The sequence below is a fragment of the Juglans microcarpa x Juglans regia genome, chromosome 2D (genome assembly GCF_004785595.1).
Source record: "Juglans microcarpa x Juglans regia isolate MS1-56 chromosome 2D, Jm3101_v1.0, whole genome shotgun sequence".
In the NCBI taxonomy this organism is placed as follows: Eukaryota; Viridiplantae; Streptophyta; class Magnoliopsida; order Fagales; family Juglandaceae; genus Juglans; species Juglans microcarpa x Juglans regia.
Window position 1 is genome coordinate 41,356,938 of NC_054596.1, and position 22,653 is coordinate 41,379,590.

At 37.3% G+C, this 22,653-nt stretch overlaps 3 protein-coding genes and 1 pseudogene across 5 annotated transcripts; 3 read left to right on the forward strand and 1 right to left on the reverse strand.

Moving 5' to 3' along the window:
* The first annotated feature begins 1,541 nt into the window (after positions 1 to 1,541).
* Positions 1,542 to 3,686, forward strand: LOC121250773 (transcription factor MYB4). The gene is made up of 3 exons (XM_041149988.1): positions 1,542 to 1,781; positions 1,937 to 2,066; positions 2,697 to 3,686. The coding sequence occupies exons 1-3, from the start codon at positions 1,649 to 1,651 to the stop codon at positions 3,250 to 3,252; spliced, it is 819 nt and encodes a 272-aa protein (XP_041005922.1). The 5' UTR covers positions 1,542 to 1,648; the 3' UTR covers positions 3,253 to 3,686.
* A 1,609-nt stretch (positions 3,687 to 5,295) lies between these two features.
* LOC121250772 (pre-mRNA-splicing factor SLU7-A) lies at positions 5,296 to 11,573 on the forward strand. Of its 3 annotated transcripts, none has more exons than XM_041149985.1 (10): positions 5,296 to 5,415; positions 6,260 to 6,423; positions 6,515 to 6,627; positions 6,935 to 7,348; positions 9,174 to 9,309; positions 9,403 to 9,702; positions 9,973 to 10,189; positions 10,343 to 10,446; positions 10,947 to 11,015; positions 11,152 to 11,573. In XM_041149985.1, exons 1-10 carry the CDS (start codon positions 5,400 to 5,402, stop codon positions 11,227 to 11,229), a joined length of 1,611 nt encoding a protein of 536 aa, XP_041005919.1. In that variant the 5' UTR covers positions 5,296 to 5,399; the 3' UTR covers positions 11,230 to 11,573. The 3 variants fall into 3 exon arrangements, with proteins under 3 accessions (XP_041005919.1, XP_041005920.1, XP_041005921.1); XM_041149986.1 differs by lacking the exon at positions 5,296 to 5,415 and adding an exon at positions 5,474 to 5,966; XM_041149987.1 differs by lacking the exons at positions 5,296 to 5,415; positions 6,515 to 6,627 and having other exon boundaries at positions 6,265 to 6,423.
* Positions 11,574 to 15,702: 4,129 nt separating this feature from the next.
* On the forward strand, positions 15,703 to 18,428 carry LOC121250836 (11S globulin seed storage protein 2-like). Its single transcript, XM_041150066.1, has 4 exons — positions 15,703 to 16,039; positions 16,641 to 16,927; positions 17,259 to 17,708; positions 17,802 to 18,428. The coding sequence occupies exons 1-4, from the start codon at positions 15,742 to 15,744 to the stop codon at positions 18,180 to 18,182; spliced, it is 1,416 nt and encodes a 471-aa protein (XP_041006000.1). The 5' UTR covers positions 15,703 to 15,741; the 3' UTR covers positions 18,183 to 18,428.
* A 1,228-nt stretch (positions 18,429 to 19,656) lies between these two features.
* LOC121249522 lies at positions 19,657 to 22,452 on the reverse strand (annotated as a pseudogene).
* Between the last annotated feature and the right edge of the window lie 201 nt (positions 22,453 to 22,653).

A 22,653-nucleotide genomic window follows, 5' to 3' on the forward strand; every position in this document is an offset into this window, starting at 1 on the left:
TTTTTGTTTACCCTAATTAGCTGTAAACAAGATTTATTAATTTTACCTATATACATTGTCGGCAAGAAATTAAAGCAAATAATTTATGAGAAACAGTACTTTTCTGTAATTAGAAGAGAAATAAATTAATAAATTAATACATGAGTGTATGAACTTCAACCATTTCGCTTTGAATTCTTATCTCTCTTTAATTTTAATAACGTATGTAAAATGCAGTTTTGAGTAGATATTTTAAGTAATCTTGATCCCTAGCTAGTCTCTTTCTTTGACCCTGGCCCGGCCTTCATTTTAATTCTATTTATGCAGCTGGTTCCATGCATGCATTGCAAAAAAAAAAAAAAAAAAGATTTTTTCAGGAAAAAAAACAAAAACGCGCGCATAAAAGAATGCCGAGTAATACTCCATACACGACTGATCACGATCGAGCAAAGTCATCTATTTTATATTATGCATGACCAATATTATCATAAATGTGGATAAAGTATCAAACTATAGGATTTGAAATAAAAGAGATTATATATCGAAATTAATTATTGTGTACGATGTGGATGGTGTAGCATGACACTTCACCATCCACATCGTTTAAGTTATGCATATAAAGCACTTTATTAATTGTATTATCCACCTAAACTTATAAATAAGATTTTTCAATCCAATGTATATTTTATATATATACGCACAACTTGCATGGGTACAAAACAGAATATTACAAAAATATATGATATTGAAGCTGTCAGGACAGCAAGATCACCATAAATCACAGGAATTCATGCAATAAATATTATAGTACATAAAGGAAGACGTGCTGATTCAGGAAAGCTACGTCGACGAGGGGAATTAATCACAGCGCGCCAAAGATGGGAAGTTGGGAGGGAACACACGGGAAGATCTAGCTATGTTTGGAAGTGTGTGCGGACGACATTCAAAGAATCATTTGCTATTTAATAATAAGTTTCTTTAAATTTCATGTAGCTATCTATTTATAAAGCCGGACCATAAAATATTTGGACTCTTTTGAAAGTTTATGAATTAATATAAATTCTTTTTTAGAGTTTTATAACAATAGTGGGAATTATTTTATATGCATGCTTATAAACAATATTAATTAATAAATATGGTACTGGATTCACAATCCAAATTTCACAGCACCAGATCCGCTATATATATATAGGGAATGGTTAGATATCTCAATCCTTACTGACTAGAAAATATCAACTAGCTCGCGAGTTCTGGTCAATGAATGACGGGCTGAACTCAAGTTGCAGTCCAAGTTCATGAACCTGTACACATACCCATCATCTTCATCATGCTCTTCCCTGAAAAATCCGCACGTTTCATTTGACCATAAACCCGATCACCCCTGACCCCACACACGCATACAGAGAGAGAGAGAGAGAGAGAGAGAGATTTCCTTGAAATTGTGGGCGCGAGGTGCGCTTTGGAGTTTGGCCTCTATTTGGGAACAGCACACATAAAGTGACTGCGTGCTGGCTTTGTCAGCCTCACGTATATGTTATATATATATAGCCGTTCCTGGCCTCGATATGTTGCTGTGCTTTGAGATCACAACAACAAAAGCAATACCCAGAAACCACAACAAAGGGTATATTGTGCCTGAAGATCATAATTACCCCAAAAAACAACAAAAATGGTGAGAGCTCCATGTTGTGAGAAGATGGGGCTGAAAAAAGGTCCTTGGACCTCTGAGGAAGATCAGATTCTGATCAATTACATTCAACTTTACGGCCATGGCAATTGGCGAGCACTTCCAAAACTAGCTGGTAATAATTAGTTGTAAAAACACCTCATGTTTCATTAGTTTCTCAGGAGAAATAATGAATGATCTTAAATCAATGAGCTTCTCTTCCATTAATTGCTATATGTCAGACATATTAATGTGGTTCTGAATCTTTTGCATGCTTTTTTTTTTTTTTAGGTTTACTAAGGTGTGGAAAGAGTTGCCGGCTCCGATGGACAAATTACCTGAGGCCAGACATCAAAAGAGGGAACTTTAGCAGAGAAGAAGAGGATGCCATCATAAACTTACACGAAATGTTAGGCAACAGGTTGGTATACATACATACATAGAATATTTCCACTTCCTTTTTGTCTCTATTTTTTTCCTGTCTGGGTTCATGCATTTATACGATTTAGGCTCGAGTTTGGTGCATATATAATATAGCTAATTAACTTTAGTCATTTGCATTTGAACTTTGCTTCGACAATTTCAAGCATTAAACTCGTTTGATCTGAAACACATGATGGCTATTAATTAAGTTGAATTAATTCATCTAGAAATGACCCAAACAAATTAAACCCATTACGGAGTACCCATTTATCCACTTTAAGAGTTGCTATATATATATATACATATGATGAATATTGGGTTGTGGAAATCATAATACCCTCCATTAATTATAATTATCCTTCCCTTATTTAGTGGGGCATTTCCTTTGTTTATTTAGGTTTGTGAAACATGTGGCCTGGGGAGTTTATATATAAAAAGATATACAATATATATAGGGAACAAATGTATGTAGCACTACAAATCATATAATATAGTCATGATCAGTCATATCATAAAATATAGCAACTTTTTGTAGCTTTTTAAATAGTGCAAGACAAGATTTATCATCATCATTGCATCGTTAACTTTTGAGAACAAATTTATATCCTGATCCTTATATCTTTTTCAGATGGTCGGCAATCGCAGCGAGATTACCGGGACGGACAGACAATGAGATAAAAAATGTTTGGCACACCCACTTGAAAAAGAAGCTCAAGCAACACCAAGACATCCCAGCATCAGACAAAAGAAACGACACCAAAAGTACTGCACCCAAATGCTATCACGAGGCTAAAACTGAAGTAGAATCCATGAACTTTCCAAGTCCTGATCATCCAACATCCGAGAGTCCAGAACATCGACCAGTCTCCCCACAAGAGTGTTCGAGTGAGATGTCCACAGTGACAACCGGTGACAACAGTAGTATGTACCCGAAAGTCGAATCGCCGGGAGATTTCCCAGAAGTGGATGAGAATTTCTGGGCAGAGGTGTTGTGGACGGATGATTCGGGCGTGGAGAATGATTTTTCGGCTGTTGGCGGTGATCAAGAATTTCAAATTCCATTTTCTCCGATAATGACTATGGAACCTGTCCATCCATATGGTTCAAGCATGCATCATGATAACATGGATTTTTGGTTCGATATTTTCACAAGGACTTCGGAATTACCAGATCAGTTACCATAATTCTGACAGAAAGTGTTTGGTTAAAGCTGTCAACCTTTTTGTTCTGTGTGGGAAATGGATGTCCAACTTGTTGTTGATCCCAAGCTTGCAGCCAAGTGCGTCAAGATTTTCAGATTCATTGAGAGAATTAGAAGCAAAAACATGATTGTCAGACAGCAACATATATGAGCCGATCGATCGATCGAGATATTAAAAGAGACCCAAAATTTGTTTCAACGGTTGTAACAACACCACATGTTGACCATTGCTTTCTGCTTGTATCATACAAATTAAGCACTAGAAGTATGTGGAAATTATATATTATAGTTCTACAAGAACGTCGACATGAAGACTGAAGAAGAAGATGATGATGATGATGATTCGCCTCGAGAACAATATTAATCATGTAGACTATGGTTAATTTACATTAAAATCATATTTGTCTTGATAATCTAGCTAGCACGATGTTAATTTATAAATATACCTGAATACTAGTTGTACGTACGTAGATCTGCGCGCTAAGGTCAATGCAATTTGGTTAAACATGACCTTAATTGGTTTGGTTTTAATTTGTTCTCTTACTTTCTTTGTGTTTGTATTACCAACGTCGAGCAATCTCACAAACTTAATTCACTTCTTGACGATGATCAGAGATCAACAAGATTGATTAATTAATTATATAACGTTTGAAAATATCTTTTCATCAAGAGCCATATATAATTTATAAAGTTCTTTAACTTTCTCTAAAGTACTCCAATTATAACCTTTATAATAAGAAAACTGAACATAAATGCATGCAGATGATCAGTACAGCTTGAAAATGAATCTAGAGACATGTATTGCAAAAATAAAATTATAAATAAACTCTTTCGACACATCATGAGTAGAAGATCGAAGCTAATTGGGTTTCTCAAATTAAATATATAAAAATAATTTTCTATATTATAATTTTTCTATGTGCAATGCATGCAGGCCGGTGGTAAAAAGGCTTGATCACTGAGTACCACCAGAAAATGCTTTCTTCTTCTTCTTCTTCATTTTTTTTTTTTTTTTTTTTGTTTTTTTTAGACGAAGTCACCTGTCCACCAAAAAATGCCTGCTTTATGATTTATCGATTAGGGTTGGCTAGCTCTAATTTCCATCTTATACCAGCTTTAAGTTCAATTTTAAGAAAATTAGTAGATAATGTTTATAAAAAAATCTATTTACAAACCTAAGTATTGATATATTAAACACGCGGGGCCACTGATGTAAATGAGTACGGCCGCAATAATAGAAAAAATATAAAAACTCTATTCATTATCTATTATATTATCATCTTTTCAACTCTCATAGTATTACATTAAATGATTGGTCTATAAGTTGGAATAAAATATTATTATAATATATTTTTTTAATATTATTTTTGTTTTGAGATTTAAAAAAATTGAATTGTTTACTTTATTTTGTGTGAAAATTTAGATTAGATGAGGTGAGATCATGAGATGATAATAGTTGTGAAAATAAGCAAGGCCTTAATACTACATGATGAGATGGTGGAGAATGATGATAAAAATAAAAGAAATGATATTTACAGTCGTGGAATGCGCAAGCGCCACGTAATCTCTTCGAAAAAAGTAAATAAATACAAGATTCACATAAAAAATAATAATTTTTTAATAATGAACCACTCTTTTTCAAAACGATTTCGCGTTGCTTGTGCATTCCATATCTGTACGTAATATTACTCTAAAAAGAATGGTGGGTAGCATTGCTACATTACTCAAAAAATATTTGTATTTATATTTATTATTTTTATTTTTAACTGTAAGGAGTCTCATATAATGAATTCAATGCTATATATTAAGTATGATGACGTTTGTTACCATTTAAATCCCATTTTGACATGGGCTTAAATGTAAATGGAGAAAAAAAAAACAAATAATGGGCATAAATTAGATTGGGCTTAAAGCCCAGACTAATTTGACATAAGTTAGCTCGTAGTCCGTAGAATCCTAGTTGGGCCCAAAAAAACCTATATACGAACAGACTTATCCTTGTAGCGTTAATCTGTCTGTAGATTTAGAGAAATGCATGGGTCCCCAAGCATTTTATAAGAGTTCCTGATTTCCGATTCCAAATACTGAAATCGCAGACCTCGGGAGTTTAGGATCTAAGAGGGCCAAACCATGGCAACCGCTTCAGGTATTTGTTCTTTTACTTTACCGCCATTTATTTAAGATTCTTATATTCTATTAATTTCTTTCAATTTAATTACACTGATTTTGTTGTTTCACTTTGGAGCTTCTGTTTCTAGATTGGTTTTAATTGATCATTTTCGAACCATTTTCTTTTTTGGGTTTATGGGTTAGGATTTGATGGGTCTTCTGGTTTGGTTCCGACGTAAGCTCTTTTAGGGATTCGACAGTCTACTTTTTTCGTTTCTATGGTGGGGTTCATTTTTTTTTTTTTTTTTAAATCGTTTTACATTTTATTATAATGGTACTTGGGGAAGGGCGAATTTCTTGGCTTGCAAACGAGTCAGAATATCGGAGACAATTTTTCTTCCTTAAAAAAGGTTTCCATCGTCTCTAAAATTTGGTGATTAGTCGGAGCTGAGGGTGGTAGTGTTAGAATAGAAGTAACACACGAAGGTATGCTTTCATGGCCTAGAGGTTGCTATGGTTTGCCGGGAATTATTTGGTAAGACGATGAAAAAACAAAATAGAAGAGAACCACCTGAAACTTGGAAAGAGGTAGTGTGAAGCGTGCAAAAATGCAATATGGGTTACTTGTACTAGTCACGGTTATTGATATTGCATTATGTTTATATTTGTTGGTTGCACCTTAACATGTTTAGCATGGATGTGAATTTTGATAAAAATTGTATCGATTGTTTCTATTCATGATACACATTCCTGTTCATTGTAACGCTCCTTTGTCAAAAATTGTAGTAATTGATCTAATTCGTGGTTTTGTGAAGTCTACCTTCTTCTTCCAGGACTGAAATCATCCAATTTATATTTTTGTTATTTTATGGGGCTTGCAGTTGCCTTTAAGTCTAGGGAAGACCATCGGAAGCAAATTGAATTGGAAGAAGCGCGGAAGGCTGGGCTTGCACCGGCTGAGGTTGATGAGGATGGAAAAGAGATCAACCCTCATATTCCCCAATATATGTCATCTGCACCTTGGTATCTCAATGCAGAGAGACCTGTAAGTAGATTTCTTCTTGATTTATCGTTTAGGCTTGCATGCATAACTTGTTAAAATCAAAAAATTATTTATCTTTTATTTTGTATTTTAGAGTCTAAAACATCAACGGAAGTGGAAATCGGATCCAAACTACACAAAGTCATGGTATGACAGGGGGGCAAAAATTTTCCAGGCGGACAAGTACAGGAAAGGTGCCTGTGAAAAGTGAGTGTACTCTCTCTCTCTCTGTGCCCCCCCTTCCCAACACCCATAACCCGACCCTTCAGCATCACTACTAAAATTGAATAGTCTTTCCATCACTGGCTAAGAAGAAGCAAACATTAAAGGAAATACAGCCTAGACTAGCAACTCATACTACAGAGGTCCGTTGATGGTAATGCCATAAACTCGTGTCTTTGATCTAAGCACCACCTTCCCTTCTCGCCAACCAAAAAGAAGCCTATATGTTATTATTTCTTCTCCCTATTCCGAGTGCAGGATAATAACTGTTTTATTTTATGCTTCTTAACAGCTGTGGAGCCATGACGCATGATGCAAAGTTGTGCATGGAAAGACCCCGGAAAGTGGGAGCCAAGTGGACGAGCAAGCACATTGCTCCTGATGAAAAAGTAGAGACCTTTGAGCTTGATTATGATGGCAAGCGAGACCGTTGGAATGGCTATGATGCATCCACGTATGCATATATCATTGAGAGATATGAAGCAAGAGATGAAGCACGAAGGAAATACCTGAAAGACCAACAGCTTAAGAAACTTGAGGAGAAAAATAACAACGAAAATGGTGAGGCTGGGGTAAGTGATGAGGAGGATGATGAAGATGACCTAAGGGTGGATGAAGCCAAGGTTGATGAGAGCAAGCAAATGGACTTTGCAAAGGTTGAAAAGCGTGTACGAACAACAGGTGGTGGAAGCACAGGAACTGTGAGGTGAGAGCTCTCCCTTCTATTGCCACATATTTAATACCATTGATGTTATTGATAAAAAAACATATTTAATCATTTTTTTTATAGTTAATAAGAGAATTTCATTCCAAGTAAATATGCATAGTCCAAGTACGCAGAATGTATACAAGTGAGTACACCTAAATACAAGCTAAAACAAAACACAACTAAAGCAAAACATTACAAATGTTTCCATCCCTTACAAGATTCTTCACCCAAAAACTTAAAGCGCTAAAGAAAAACTCCTGAGTTCCCCCATAGAGTGTTCACAATCTTCAAAGCACCTCCCATTCCTCTCCAACCATAGGCACCAAAATAAACACAAGGGATTATCCTCCACAGTGCTGCACTACCTCTACTCCCCACTAGACCTTGCCAGCAAGCCAAGAAATCCACCACATGCATAGGCATCACCCAAGCAATGCCTATCCTTGCAAAAATCTCATTCCACAACGTCATCACCACCTCACAATGAAGAAAAAGATGGTTAACAGATTCATCATCCTTCTTACACATATAACACCAATCAACCACCAATAAACCTCTCTTCCTCAAATTATCCGTGGTTAATATTTTCTCAAGAGACACCAGCCAACAAAAGAAAGCAACCTTGCTAGGCACCTTTGCCCTCCAAATACAGTTCTAGGGATAGTCTTTAGCTCCCTGACTAGTTAACACCTTGTAAAAAGATTTCACTGAAAACCTGGAGTTATTAGCTTGCACCCACCGCAGACTATCCTCCCTATTCTGATCAATCTTCATATCATATAATCTTCCAAAAAAATCAGATACTTCACCCACTTCCCAGTCCTGCACATCTCTGTTGAATTCCACAATCCAATGTAATAGAAAACTGATAAGAATCAGCCACTGCAGCCCTTTATCTCTAGCAATCGTAAAAAGATTAGGATATACATACTTAATAGCTGAATCCCCGCACCAAGTATCATGCCAAAAATAAATTTTTGTCCCATCCCCCACTTTGAATTTTATGTTTTTGACAAAATCCCCCATTCCAACCGAATGGACTTCCACAAACCCACCCCATGCACCCCTTTTACTTCATTAGTACACCAACTCCCCCACATCCTCCCATATTTAACATCCACAATTTGTCTCCATAATGCATTACTCTCGTTATGGTATCTCCAAAGCCATTTCCCAAGTAAAGCTCTGTTGAAAAGCTTTAAATATCTCACGCCCAAACCTCCACATGAAACCAGTTGACAAACCTTATTCCAACTCATCAAATGAGATTTTCTTTCCTCCCTATTACCATCCCACAAGAAATTCTGAAAAATCATCTCTAATCTTTTTGCCACCCCCGCAGGTAAAGGAAAAAGAGAAAGGAAATATGTAGGGAGATTAGACAATGTACTTTTTATCGAGGTAACTCTTCCCCCTCTTGACAAATAGAGCTTTTTCCAATCAGCTAACCTCCTCCCAATCTTCTCAATAACCTCATCCCAAATAGAAATTGATTTGTGAGGAGCACCCAAAGGTAGTCCAAGATATCTCAAAGGTAAAGAACCTACCTTACATCCCAAAATATTAGCCAAATCAAAAATATTCCTGTCTGTACCCACCGGAGCAATTTTAGACTTAGATAAATTAATTCTAAGTCCTGAAACAGCTTCAAAGCATAGCAATAAGGCTCTCAAAGCTCGGAGATGATCCTGATTTGAATCACTAAGAATTAAAGTGTCATCTTCAGTATTTGTTATTGCTGGTCTTGTATACAACTATGTGGGCAATATATTTCCACTTGGGTGTTGGATATTGTATATAAACTGAAACATATAACTTTCAGGAACTTGCGTATTCGGGAGGACACAGCAAAATATCTTTTAAATCTTGATGTCAACTCTGCACACTATGATCCCAAAACCCGGTCCATGCGTGAAGATCCTCTTCCAGATGCAGATCCTAATGAGAAGTTCTATGGGGTAAGTGCCCTTTAAGAGCAGATATTGTATTATGAATCGTAAGGGTAAATTATGTACAATCACACTTTGGTTTATTGGCTTTTTATATTGTAGGGAGATAACCAACATAGAAATAGTGGTGAAGCTTTGGAGTTCAAGCAGCTTAACATACACGCTTGGGAAGCATTTGATAAGGGACAAGACATTCACATGCAAGCAGCTCCGTCCCAAGCTGAGTTGCTTTATAAGAATTATAAGGTCATTAAGGAAAAACTGAAGTCCCACACAAAAGACACCATCTTGGAGAAGTATGGCAATGCTGCTACTGTAGAAGACCTTCCAATGGAGCTTCTACTAGGACAAAGTGAAAGACAAGTTGAATATGATCGTGCTGGCAGGATCATAAAGGGTCAGGTAGGGTTCGTATAGATGGTTTTAGCATTATTTTGTAATTACAACTTTAATTGCAGAATTCCACTGATGACAAGCAAAATATGCTTGTCAAAGAAGAGGCATGGGGTTCTAATTCTGATCTTGTGCATGAATGATTTTCTTTTGCATTGCTGGTCTTCTAATCTTGATCTTGTGCATAAGACTGTAAAGTACTCAATTACAGACATTGAAAAAGAAAGTCAACCGTTAATGTTTTGTTACTGTGCATAATTGGCCTCATTCTATTTACAGGAGAAGGCACTTCCAAGAAGCAAGTATGAAGAAGATGTGTACATCAACAACCACACAAGTGTCTGGGGTTCATGGTGGAAGGATCATCACTGGGGCTACAAGTGCTGCAAACAGATGATCCGAAACAGCTATTGTACCGGTGCTGCTGGAATAGAGGCTGCCGAGGCTGCAACAGATCTTATGAAGGCTAATATTGCTCGTAAGGAAGCTACGGAAGGTGTGTATCGGCTTAAGTTATTTTTTGGGAATTTCTATATGCTCGTGACAATCAAATAACATATTTTTGTTGTTTTGGATCTTGTTATTGCTGCTTTTATGGCTGTGGAATGTATTGATTTAACTTGACATTGTATTGTGAATATTAAACCAGAGATCACTTCACCCATGGAGGAGAAAAGGCTTGCTACTTGGGGAACCGATATCCCTGATGACTTGGTTTTGAATGAGAAGTTACTGGCCGAAGCACTTAGAAAGGTGAATTAGGGCTTTTGACCTTTGACATCTGTTATATTCCTCTTGATCCTAAGATTCTTTTTTCCTCTTCAAATTCTTTCTTAATGTAACATTTGGGCTTTTCTGCTGGGGCTATAGCTCAGATGGTATGGGTGGTGTTGTTTTCAACTCCTCTGCCCTTAATAAAACTTAGACTGGGAGTTAGTTCTCCCCCCAAAAGAAGTGGTAAATTAACAGAATAGGAATAATCTAGCTGTAGTAAGGGCATGAAATGTCAGTATAAATTGCACAAACCTTTTGCCTATGCCATCTAAATTTTTAATTGAGATGGGCCAATTTTCAGAGGTGTACCTTTCAATTTGTGGACAAGAGTATGTATATGTCCCGTATACTCGGGCCTTTGTCTATTTTATGATCAATAAAGTTTTTTTTATTGATAAAAAAAAAATTGTAGACGAGTAGTTGATAAATATTGTTTTGCATGTATGTAATTGTTGAATAAAACTTGTTTTGCTTGACAGGAGGACGAAAGGAGGAGAGAAGAGAGAGACGAGAGAAAGCGCAAATACAATGTTAAATGGAATGATGAGGTATGATCTTTTAACTTGCCATGGTTGAACCGGCACCACCATTGAGTGCTGAAATTAGAATTAGAAGCAACTGCTAGATTGATTGAGTGGTTCTCTTAATGGATTTTCTCACCATGATCCTTTTGATCAATTTTAGGTTACTCCCGAGGACATGGAGGCATACAGGATGAAGAAAGTGCATCACGATGACCCAATGAGGGACTTCTTACACTAGGTTTAGGTACGCGCGGTGATGCTCCTTTGTTACGAGCCTGGATTACAATGCCAGTTTCACCAGCCGTCTTCCACAGTTTTGGCGTAACATACTTGTATAGAGCCTTCATCTTTGATGTAACGTAGTTTTGTGGTTTTCTTTCTGTAAGCTCCATTTGGATGATTTCCGTGTTATTGTACAAATGGGTTGCTCCGTGAAATCACCATAGGCGTGGATGAATGCTGACAAGAACTTGTTGATCTTTTGAGTATTCATTTGTTTTGTTTTACTCAGTTCGAACCCCATGAGAATATTTGTAGCTTGTAAATTACATCCATCCGTTCTAAGATTCGGTTGTATTACTACGTCCCTCTTCTGGATTACTAGCTAACAGTGAAAAAAAAATAATGTGTTGATCTGATGTTTTTCGACCCACACTGACCTAAAATATTAGGGAAGACCGAAAACTGACCCGTGGGTCATTGTCCACCCCTACTGTACAGATCACATACAAAATGCTAAAAAAAAGGTATTGAACTCTTCCGCTTCAAGATGAATAACGTATTTAGTGATAAACTTATAACTACTTCTCCATGCATTCAAGTGGCAGTCAGCTTTCTTGCTTTTAGGTAGGCACGGCTTTCATCCTTGCTTCTGCCTCTCTTCCTGGTGGCGGGTATGAGGGGTACGGTGTCAAATAAATTGCCCCAATCAAACTTGAGAAAGAACAAATTAACGTCTTGTCACAATTTTACATAGATGCCTGGCCTTTTTCTTTTTGAATCATGATCACAACAATGGCAGAAGGAGAAACAGAAAGAGAAAAAGGTTCGGGATGCAGATGAAAGAAAGCAAACCTATGGCTTGGAAGATCGCCAAACTATATATAGAGAAAAGACGTCCAATATACACTGTTTACAGTCTATACAAAAGTACTACGGGCCTACTCTTCCCTCTTCTCTCAGCGTTCCTCAGACCTTTGTTTATTTCATTAATTCTTATTTAAAAGGAAAAGAAAAAGAAAAAAGATCAAGATCGTAAGAGGCAAGCAGTCGCTACAAAACGCGTGCAAACATCTCCTGAACCTCCATTTCAGCCCTGAATCTCGCAATGAATTCCTCTGCTCTTTCATCTACGCCACGCAGCAGAGGCGAGGCCAACACCAGTGACTCCCACATTTCATCTCCCGATATAGCTTTCTCGGGCAATCTGCCACCTTGCTGCTGCTGCTGCTGTATTACTACAGCTGGCTGATCAAGGTGCTTCATGTTCTTTGCGCTAGGCTGACAACTTGTTTGCAGTGGCTGGACATGTTCCACCAGCTGATCAGCCCCGGGCTCTTTGAAGAGTTTATCGACATATACAAGCTGTGCAGTACTTCTCTTCTCGAAGATGCGTACTTGTCGATGGTGGCGAAGATGATCAACGTGGTGTGCATGGACAAGCCGTACTTTTTTACTTTGGAAGCGTTGCTCAGAAAGGAGGGAAGGCCAAACGCCACAGCCGGGCACGGCGGTTGTTTTCTTGAGCCTGTTTTGGGGTTTCTTGATGACTTTAGACCGCTGGAGCTTGTGCAGTTTGCTTTGGAGTTTAGAGGTGAAGCTTTTCCATATCTTTGTAGCAGGGGGAAGCTTCACACTCAGACAAGACATGCCAGAAGTGTGCTAGCTTGTGAGAGAGTGAAAGGGAAAAATGCAGGCAAATTTGAAGCCAGGGTGTGATAATTTGATGATTTATAATGTACATGCAGTGGCTTAGTTCTTACGCGAAGTATAATATATATATATATATATATATATATATATATATATATATATATATTTGGCAAAAGGTAGTAGTAGTGGTACGTGTGTGAAAAGCAACCAATTAACCTCTGCAAGATCACTTTATGTTATATACGGATTTTGCTTAGTTATTAAGCTTGTTATTTGATGCAAAACTAACTAGCAGGAATATATAATTAGTGGGTTAGTACGTAATTCATGATCTGACCATGCATGCATAAATATTAGTGCGCCTAATCCTTATGATCTCTTCCTACAATTATTAATATTCCATGCTAGCTATAAGGCTGCATACATATACATTAATGCTAGCTATAAGACTATGTCAGCCACGTATGTAACTGACTTGTTTTATATATATATATATGCTGCAAATGAATCTTTTTTCTTTTTTTTTTAAATCTTTCCTTTTAGTTGTTTGGCCTCCCAACTTGCTGCTGCTGCTGCTGCTGCTGCTGCTGCATGCACATATATACAAAAAGGTGACAGCAACGATCTAGAGTATCTCTCATATATAAAGGGAAAAGCTTCTATGCCGTCTACATTAGACCGCCTACCGTTGGTCAAAAATTGATTTTAAATATGTTGATGTATTTTTTTTATTTTTTAAAAATATGAGAAAATATTAAAAAAATATGAAAAACAAAAGAAAAAAACCAAAAACGCCTGGCGGCACGCCCAGCGGTAAACGTTAGGCAGCATAGTAGCTTTACAGCAACGAGAATTGCAAAGATTCTCTGGAGTTGCGTACGATCGATCAGGTGATCAAAGTAGACAACGATGGATATAGAAACGAGGTCCTCTTTGGAACGGTTCGACTGTTCTTGGACGTTTAACAGCCCTCAATAAAAACAAGCCACGTATAAAAATCTACACTAATGTAATAAAGTTGATCTCATCTGATAAAACCACGCTCAGTCCAGTCTCTTTCTGCAAGTTTTCTCTCTCCTCATTCTCATCAAACACTCTCTCTCTACAAACTAATAAGCTATCTCTCCTCACTCTCAGCACAGTTTCTTTCCCCAATCTCTCCCTCTCCTCATTCTGAATAAAATCTCTCTCTCTCTTCATTCTTAGCAAACTGCTTCTCTCGAAGATGTTAATAAAAGCTTACGATGTTGATTTACGTTTTTGTTTTTTTTTTTTTTCCTGAACCTTGGACTTGTAGAAAATTGTTGGACAGATTTGCAGAAAACACGAAGAATCGAACCCATCAAGAAGCTGTCCAAAGTACTCCACAACCTCCATTAGTGATTTTCTCTATAAAAAAAAATGAAAATCGGCATACAAATGGTGTTACTGATTTCCAAACTGTTGACAAACTTATTTGCCAACGTTGACAGGCTATTCCAAACCGTTGACAGCAAACCGTTGACAGGCTATTACAAACTGATTTCCAAACCGTTGACAGGCTATTCCTCCTGGCAGGCACTATTATATAGAACTAACGAAAATTAATGTGCAGAAAGTAGCTAGCTAGGGATCCTACTATTTTAAGAACCTTTCATTCCACGCCTCAAAACGACCATACCGCGTACCCATCTGATCTCATTTTCTGAGATAATGCCATATAGATAGGGAGAGCTTAATTTCAAATATATAAAGGCCGCAGACACTACTTTTGAACGGAAAAAAGGAATGCAATTAAGAGCCAAAGCGTTAATAGGAAAATATATAAAGATTAGACATTAATATTTACATAAATGATCGATAAATATACTAATACTGAGATTAAATTAATATATATGATGTTGGTGAGATACATACCTGAAGAGATTTTTTAATAAAAGCTTAATATAAATTGTTAATATATAATTCTATGGGCCGGTTTGAATCAACATATATATATATTATTGCTGAAAAAGAAATCCTATTATATATATTGCTGAATACAAGGCTCACTGTCTCAAAGCCCAATTTTACTGTCAATCAATTGGGCTTCTAGCCCAGTTCATGTAAACTATTTTCCTAACAATAATGTTAGAGTCCTAGCTGGTTCTAACATGTGTTTTATTATGTCTTTTATTATTTTTTATTTTATATAGCTTTTCTTAATAAATCTAAATATTTTGAAAGAATAAAAAATATTTATAATATTATTAAAAAATACTTTCTTAATCACGAAATAAAATAAAAATTACTTCGTGATTAAGGAAATATTTTTTAATAATTTTTTTTATTAAAGAAGTGCATCTTTTTAGTGATGGTTTAAATTTATTTTATTTTTTAAAAATATTTAAAAGTGTTAAAAAAATTTATATAAAAAATAACTTAAAAATACACGTGAAAACACGTGCTAGAGCTCCAGCGGAGCCCCGGTAGCTGTAGCATTGTGCTTTCCCCGATCGATTAAGGTATTTAAATGCAATGATCTTCTGCTGTTACTCTTTTCTTTTTATTTTTATTACTTTTTAATGTGATTTCTTACGTAGTTTTGCTGACTGACCTCTCATGAAGAACAACCATGACAAATGTTCGGTATCAGTTAAGAGTCTGCTGCAACTCCACCTTTGCATGCATCACCACGTCTAAGAATCTTTCAAAAACCTAAGTTATAAACCTAGTGCAAGGTGGCGCAAGTTCTTCTCAAACAAGGACACGATCTCCATGCAAAACCAAACAGCCAGCCTTGAATCCATGCCACCCGCCCCGCCACGGCCTATTCACTAACATCCCAATCCTCCACGCTATAAATGGGGGCTCTAAGCTCAGCTCCCTTTCACCATCCCTCAATTTGCTTCTTTTATCTATGGCTGCAAAGATTGTCCTGGCACTAGTGCTCTCTCTGCTAGTTTATGCGGTTTCCGGGGAAACGAACCCCACTGCGCCCTGCATAGGCTCAGCTCAGCAATGCCGGCTCCAGAGACTGAGGACAGTGGAGCCAACCCGTCGATGGGAGTCGGAGGGTGGTCGGACTGAGCTGTGGGAGGAATCTGAGGAGGAGTTCCAATGTGCTGGAGTTGCTGCGATCAGGCACACTGTGCAACCTAACTCACTCTCTTTGCCTAACTTCAACCCTGCCCCTATGTTGGTTTACATTGAGCAAGGTTAGAGATCTAGGGAGTTTTTTCTTTCTTTCTTCTTCTTCTTCTTTAATTTCCAGGTCGACGGAGAAGGAGCTTAATTAATATTTATCTGGAACTAAATAAGTCGCAAGCAATTAATGTTGAAAATTTTCATGAATGTAGACTGTATGTTCTACTCCCTAGTTTTCATAGACTCCCTCAGGGCAACATAGTACGTAGGTTTAAATTAGGGATTAATTATTGACTGTTTGCATGCACGTGTAAAAAGGAATAAAACTTCATACATATTTTCTTGGAGCTACAATTTTACACTAGATCAGAGATTTTAATCAGAATTTTGCTAGCATAAGTTAGTGCATAATATTTACAATGAGAACTATTATATATACGAAAATATTTTAGTCACAAAGAGATTATATAAAAGTAAACTTATAAATTGATGTGGTTTGATATAGTACGTCAGATTGTGAAGTTATTTTTATTATAAAATAAATCTAACGTCAATTTGTGGTTTAGTTTATATAATCTTTTTGTATCTGTATCAGTTATCTAAAAATTAAGACATAAATAAATGTTATATATATATATATATAATATTAATGTCAAACATGCATGCATGCAGGTGAAGGCTTGATGGGGTTGACCTACCCAGGATGTGCAGAGACTTATGAATCAGAAACGTCACAGGAATTATCAAGACGCAGGAGCAGCCAGATGGCACAGCTGCAAGGAGAGAGATCAAGAAGATCAGATCAGCACCAGAAGATACACCGGATACGCCGGGGAGACATCCTGGCCATTCCAGCTGGTGCTGCCCACTGGAGCTACAATGACGGCAACGAAGAGCTCGTTGCCTTCGCTGTCATGGATCTCAATAACCATGCTAACCAGCTTGATCGCAGATTTAGGGTAACCACCATCACTCCCCATATATATATCATGCTCACCATCTCATCATTTATCTACCTTTATGTATGTATCGAGTCTTTCCTGGGCATCCAAGCCAGATATCTCGCATATTAATTCCTTTCATCTTTTTTATTACAGGATTAATTTAGATTTTATTTACAAATGATGATATATAGTAGCCGTTCATAAAAATAAATATCCAGACTACAGATCAATTTGTATGAGAGATCAAATCATCTGTCACGTTAACAGACCACTCGTTTTCCTAATCATTTCCATCAATCAACTGTTATTTTTGCACAAACTAACTAGTTTAGTTTTGGTCTCACAGTTATTCTTCCTCGCCGGCGGCGAACCAAGGCAAGAGCATATGGAAGGAGATCGAGAACGCACGAGACAAAGACGTAGCCGTCAGCAGAGAGTAGGCTTCCAGAGTTTATTCAGTGGATTCAGTGAAGAACTGCTGGCTGAAGCCTACAACATTCCAGTCAATATCGCGAGGAGACTGCAGGAGGACGACAGCCAGCGGGGGATCATCGTCAGGTGCCAAGAAGAAATGCGCCGCATGATTAGACCTGACGAAGACCGACAAGAAGGACAAAGATGGCTAAACGGGTTGGAAGAAACTGTATGCACTACAAGAATTAGACACAACCTGGACACTCAAAGCGAATCCGACTTTGTCTCCAGACAAGGCGGAAGAGTAAACATTGTGAACATGCACAAGCTTCCAATCCTTCGATTCATGGACATGAGCGCAGAGAAAGGCCATCTTTTCCCTGTACGTAATTCATATAAATTCTGCATCCTCAATCTTCATGCTCTAGAGATAACATGATGTCAATAACCTAATACAAGGCCAATGTTGTTGCAGAACGCAATGTACACACCGCACTGGTCCATGACCGACAACAGGGTTGTCTATGTGTTAAGAGGTGAGGCCCGTGTGCAGATCGTGGACGACAATGGGAACAATGTGTTCGACGAGAGGGTTAAACGTGGAGACGTGTTTGTGATCCCTCAGTTCTTTGCGGTAACGTCTAAGGCCGGAAACGATGGCTTCGAATACGTGACAATCAAGACGTCCGGTCAGCCAATGAAGAGCCCCATGGCTGGCTACACCTCGGTAATCAAGGCCATGCCAATCGACGTCCTCGCAAACGCATACCAGATGTCACTCAGAGACGCCCAGAACTTGAAGAACAGCAGAGGCCACCAGAGTTTCCTTCTGTCCTCCAGCCGATCAGCCTCTTAAAGGAGAATTTCTGTAATTCCATGCATGCAGCGTTTTACTAATGGCACCACTACTACTAGTACTACTTAGGCCACTAGACGTACTTATAATTAAGCTAGTCCTTCTTGTAGAATGGAGAAGGCTTTTTTAACATGTTGAGGAAACTTGATCAGTAGTATAAACCAAGTCATGATCATGAGAAAATATGCGTACTAGGGCAGCCTTCAATAAATCAATAAAATGTGGCCTTTTTTTCTCTCCTTTAAATCATGATCATCATCTGTGGGGTTCAAAGATTTTTTTTTCCTATACTTATTAGTTAAATATCTTTATAACATTAATCATGCATGCGCGGTACTTCATTAATTAATTACCTGCGGGATGCAAATTAATACTACGAGAATGATATATATTGTGTTGATTTTTATATAAGGCCGATAGTATGGAATATGAGCCACACCCCCTATTTGAGAAAGGAAAGAAAAGAATTTAAAATTTAAGTACCAAACCCCTATTTGAGAGTTTCTGGTAATTAATTAGTGTTTTCGTATGCCACAGTACTTATATAATGAATCGAAGTACCTAGTGTTTTCGATCATGCAACGTTATTGCTGATCTTAGTAATGCGTATCATGTAAGCATCAATTAAGCATGAAAAAAAAACAAAAACAAAACAAAATGCATCCTAATTACTAGCTAACAGCTTATTTCCAGCAGTACCTCGAAGATTAATGTATTTCCGATCGAGATTCGAGACCCATAAACAGAAAAGAAAAAATATAATTGTGCAAAAATATTTGTAACAATTAAATATTAATGCATGATATATATATACCAGGTGGGAGCAACGTGCAAAGCACGTTTGCCTAGTTTTATGAAATGGTTATTTGCAAAAAATAATATATATTTTATAAAAATGATTGATTTCACTAAATAATTTAAGGCACAGTGAAGAAAATGGAAACATTAGTTCAAAATATCATTCAATCCAATACATCCTGTTTATAACATCCATAATTTTAGCAAAAATTCTTGCGATAAGTTTCATTTTGTGTCATCCTGTACAAGATTAATAGAGACGACGTTGAAATTCTTGTGCTGCTATTGGTTGAAATTCTCATGCTGCTATTGGCCAGGTTGAGTCAGTTAGGGTCAACATAAAATTGAATCATCCATAGTTTACTTGTACTGGCTTCACTGTTTGAAATGGAGGGGGAAACAAAAGTTTGAAATGGAGGGGGAAACAAAAAATAGTGGGAAAGAAAGTTTGCTCTGATTATTGCTTTTGAAAGGAAGTAATCTTTTATCAATTAAAAAGTTATTAGTCTGCCATATCCATGAATCTTATCTTGACCTTGTCCACGTAGAATTCAGGAGCTATTATCTTCCTTTGGTGGGACCAAACATAGGAAAGCACAAAAAACATTTTCTAGAATATATTTTATGCCAAAACAAACAAAACCTTAGTGATCGTTTTTATTGCTTAGGACATAAATAACAGTGAAGGTACTTTAAAGCTTTGACTAAATAGATCCAAAGTTAAAGAAAACTTAAACAAACTTTTTAAATTAGTGGTACATAGGCATCATGATTCATAAAGGCAAGAACAAGTTTTGTTTTAGCAACTCAAAAAATATTAACCTTTTGTTAACAATTTATAACAGCGAAGAAAATGGGTAATTATGCTAAAGAAAATAGGAGAAGACACTCAAAATCTAAGTATGGTGTGATGCATGCTTCCATTGACACACCCCAAACTTTATCTGGATTATCACCAGACTGGTAGAAAGGAGGAGGGTACCAGGTTTTCTTTCCATATAACAGTCATTTGTCAGAGGCTTTTGCCAAATAACAGTTTGGTTCCCCTTTGAAGCTATTGTCCAACACATACGTCCCACAAGGGCACTCATCTCTCTCCATATTCTGAGATCCTCTTCATCCTGAGCATATGCTTCGGGAGATGAGTAGGAAAAATAGCCGCCTGGTCTGAGTAATCTATCTAGCTCAAGAAGAAGAATTCCATCTCTTTGAAGCCAATCAATCCTACAACGAGAACAGTGAGCAAGTTCAAAAGATCTGCTAGGGTAAGGGAGCCTCTTGGTTCTTAGAACACCAAGATATGCACGAATTCCTCTTTCTAGGGCGAACTAAATTTGGTTTTGATGCACATCATTCAGTGCTAAGGACATCGTTATAACATCGGATGAGAGGAGATAAGCTCCAAAACTCGCAACACCACAGCCAACATCAAGAACTGTTCTTAATTTTCCTTCATTGTTTATATAATTGTGTGAAAAGTTTAGCATCTACAAAATTAAGCCACATATAAGATTATTTCTTCATCCATGAAGTACAAATATATTTGCTAAAAAATAAATCAGAGAAACAACAAGATCTGAATAAAAGAGAAAATGAGCCATAGGGCAATGCAGAGCATAGGAAGTACGCAAAATTCTATATGGCCTTCTAACTCGAAAAAGTACTTAGCAAAAGGTATTTGGTAAAGGCCAGTAATCATCTTACATTTGCAATTGAAGCAATATACTTATCTGCTCCAGAGTGAAAATTAGTACCTCCACCCGGAAATACAATCTTTTCACCTTTCACAACAATCCAGTTCTGGTCAGACTTCTCATGTGCAAGGTGAGTATGAGGTATGTTTGCTTTCCATAATTGATCTCTGCTTTCTGGCTACTTGATTGGGACCTAAAATACCACACCAGCAACAGAACAACTAATATTTAGTAGAATAGATGAGGATGCAAAACTCTTGAAAATAACAAATATTCCACATCGTTATCTCACTTAAACTTAGCATCTCCCCCACCTTGTATCCTCGTGGAGGAGGAATCAAACAGTTGTACCGCCTTTCTGGAAGAGGGCAATGTCTCTCATAGTGCTCCATTAAAGATAAGTCCAGCTTCAATCTCATTTGGTATATATATGAGGTGTCTGTCTAGGTAGGGAATTAGTTCTGAATGTCGATCATCACAAACCTCTAAAAATCAGTGGACAAAAGGACTCAATGGATGCATTAAGAAAACAATTAAACTGAATAGATGGGCCGAACACCAAGTATATTCCGAAAGAACTTACTGGGAGACTTTTTGGTGTGATACATCCTCTCCATTTTCTAGGCCAAATCTTGTTAAAGATTCATCTTGCTTGCCATCAGCATCTTCATCCCCACCCAAATACGATGAACCAAGTCTTCTCAAAGATATGCTCCCATATTCTAGAGCAGATGTACCATGGTTTGTTGAGCCAAAAATGGATCCATAGTATACATACGAAAAACCAAGAAAGATTGCCACAACACACAAAGAAGTGATTAAAGGCTTTTTTTGTGCTCCATCAGATCTTCCCCTCATCATTTATTTAGTTTTGAAGCATAATCGAGGAACAAAGGTATAGTTTATAGACGAGAAATCCTTTCAATAATTTTCTGAGTTTTGCAAAGGTAACACCAAGCCTTTGTCCAATTCATCTCAAAGAACTGTCACAATGCCTCGCCAAAAAAAACATTGATGAAATGTACCAACACAAAGGGCAGACAATGTTGAAATGTACCAAAATTTAGAAAAAAAAAGGAGTGGAAAAAAGAAGAAAACAGAGATTCATTCAGACTTTAACATATCCATGTTGGATTTTGAGAACGAAACAAAACCCACCACCAAAAATATATTTCCATTTCCTTCTTAAATCTTTGCATTTTGGGGGGCTCGAAAACTTGAACCACAATAGAAATGAACCAAATATTAATAGAAATGAACCAAAGGCTCCACAAACTAGAATTGAATAAACACAGCACGTCCGGCAGTACCTTTCTGGCTAAACTCTTGTGGTTGTTGCTGTTGCCCGTAGCCCTCAATGACGGTTCAACAAACGTAGTCTCCTCCTCGTACTTCTCTTCCATAACCTCTTCAACAACCAACTCATCCTCTATATTCTTGTCGTTACCATTCCCTTCGACAACCCCGTCGACCTTGTCGGTCCAGCTCACTGAATCCACTTCCTTCTCCAGAGAAGCCACATAAAAACCACAGCTGTCCTCAATCTCCAGTGGTGTCGGAGTCTCTGAAATATCGGCCGACTTTTCTAGTGAGCGGCAGCTTGACGGTCTCTCTCTGCGTTTACCTAATATTATTTGTACAATATTTCGTAAAGTGTAAGATAAGTGTTATGGTTAGCAGTGGTAGTGAAGGAATGGAGGTGCGAGAGAGCTTTGGAGCGACGCTGAAGGAGGGATTTGAAGACTCTGAGGGAGATTTTGGAGGTTGGTATAAGCCATTGACGAAGCACATCGGGAACTCTCACGTGAAAGATGAAGCGATAGCGATAAATACGAAGAGGCGCTTGGTGTTGAAAGTGTTGTTTTCCTTTCCTTTCCTTTCTTATAAATATTCTTTTACAGCAACCAATAAGATAGGTGAAGTTTGATGCCCAACGGATTTAACAAAAAATTAACGGAAAACAATTAAAATTATTGTAA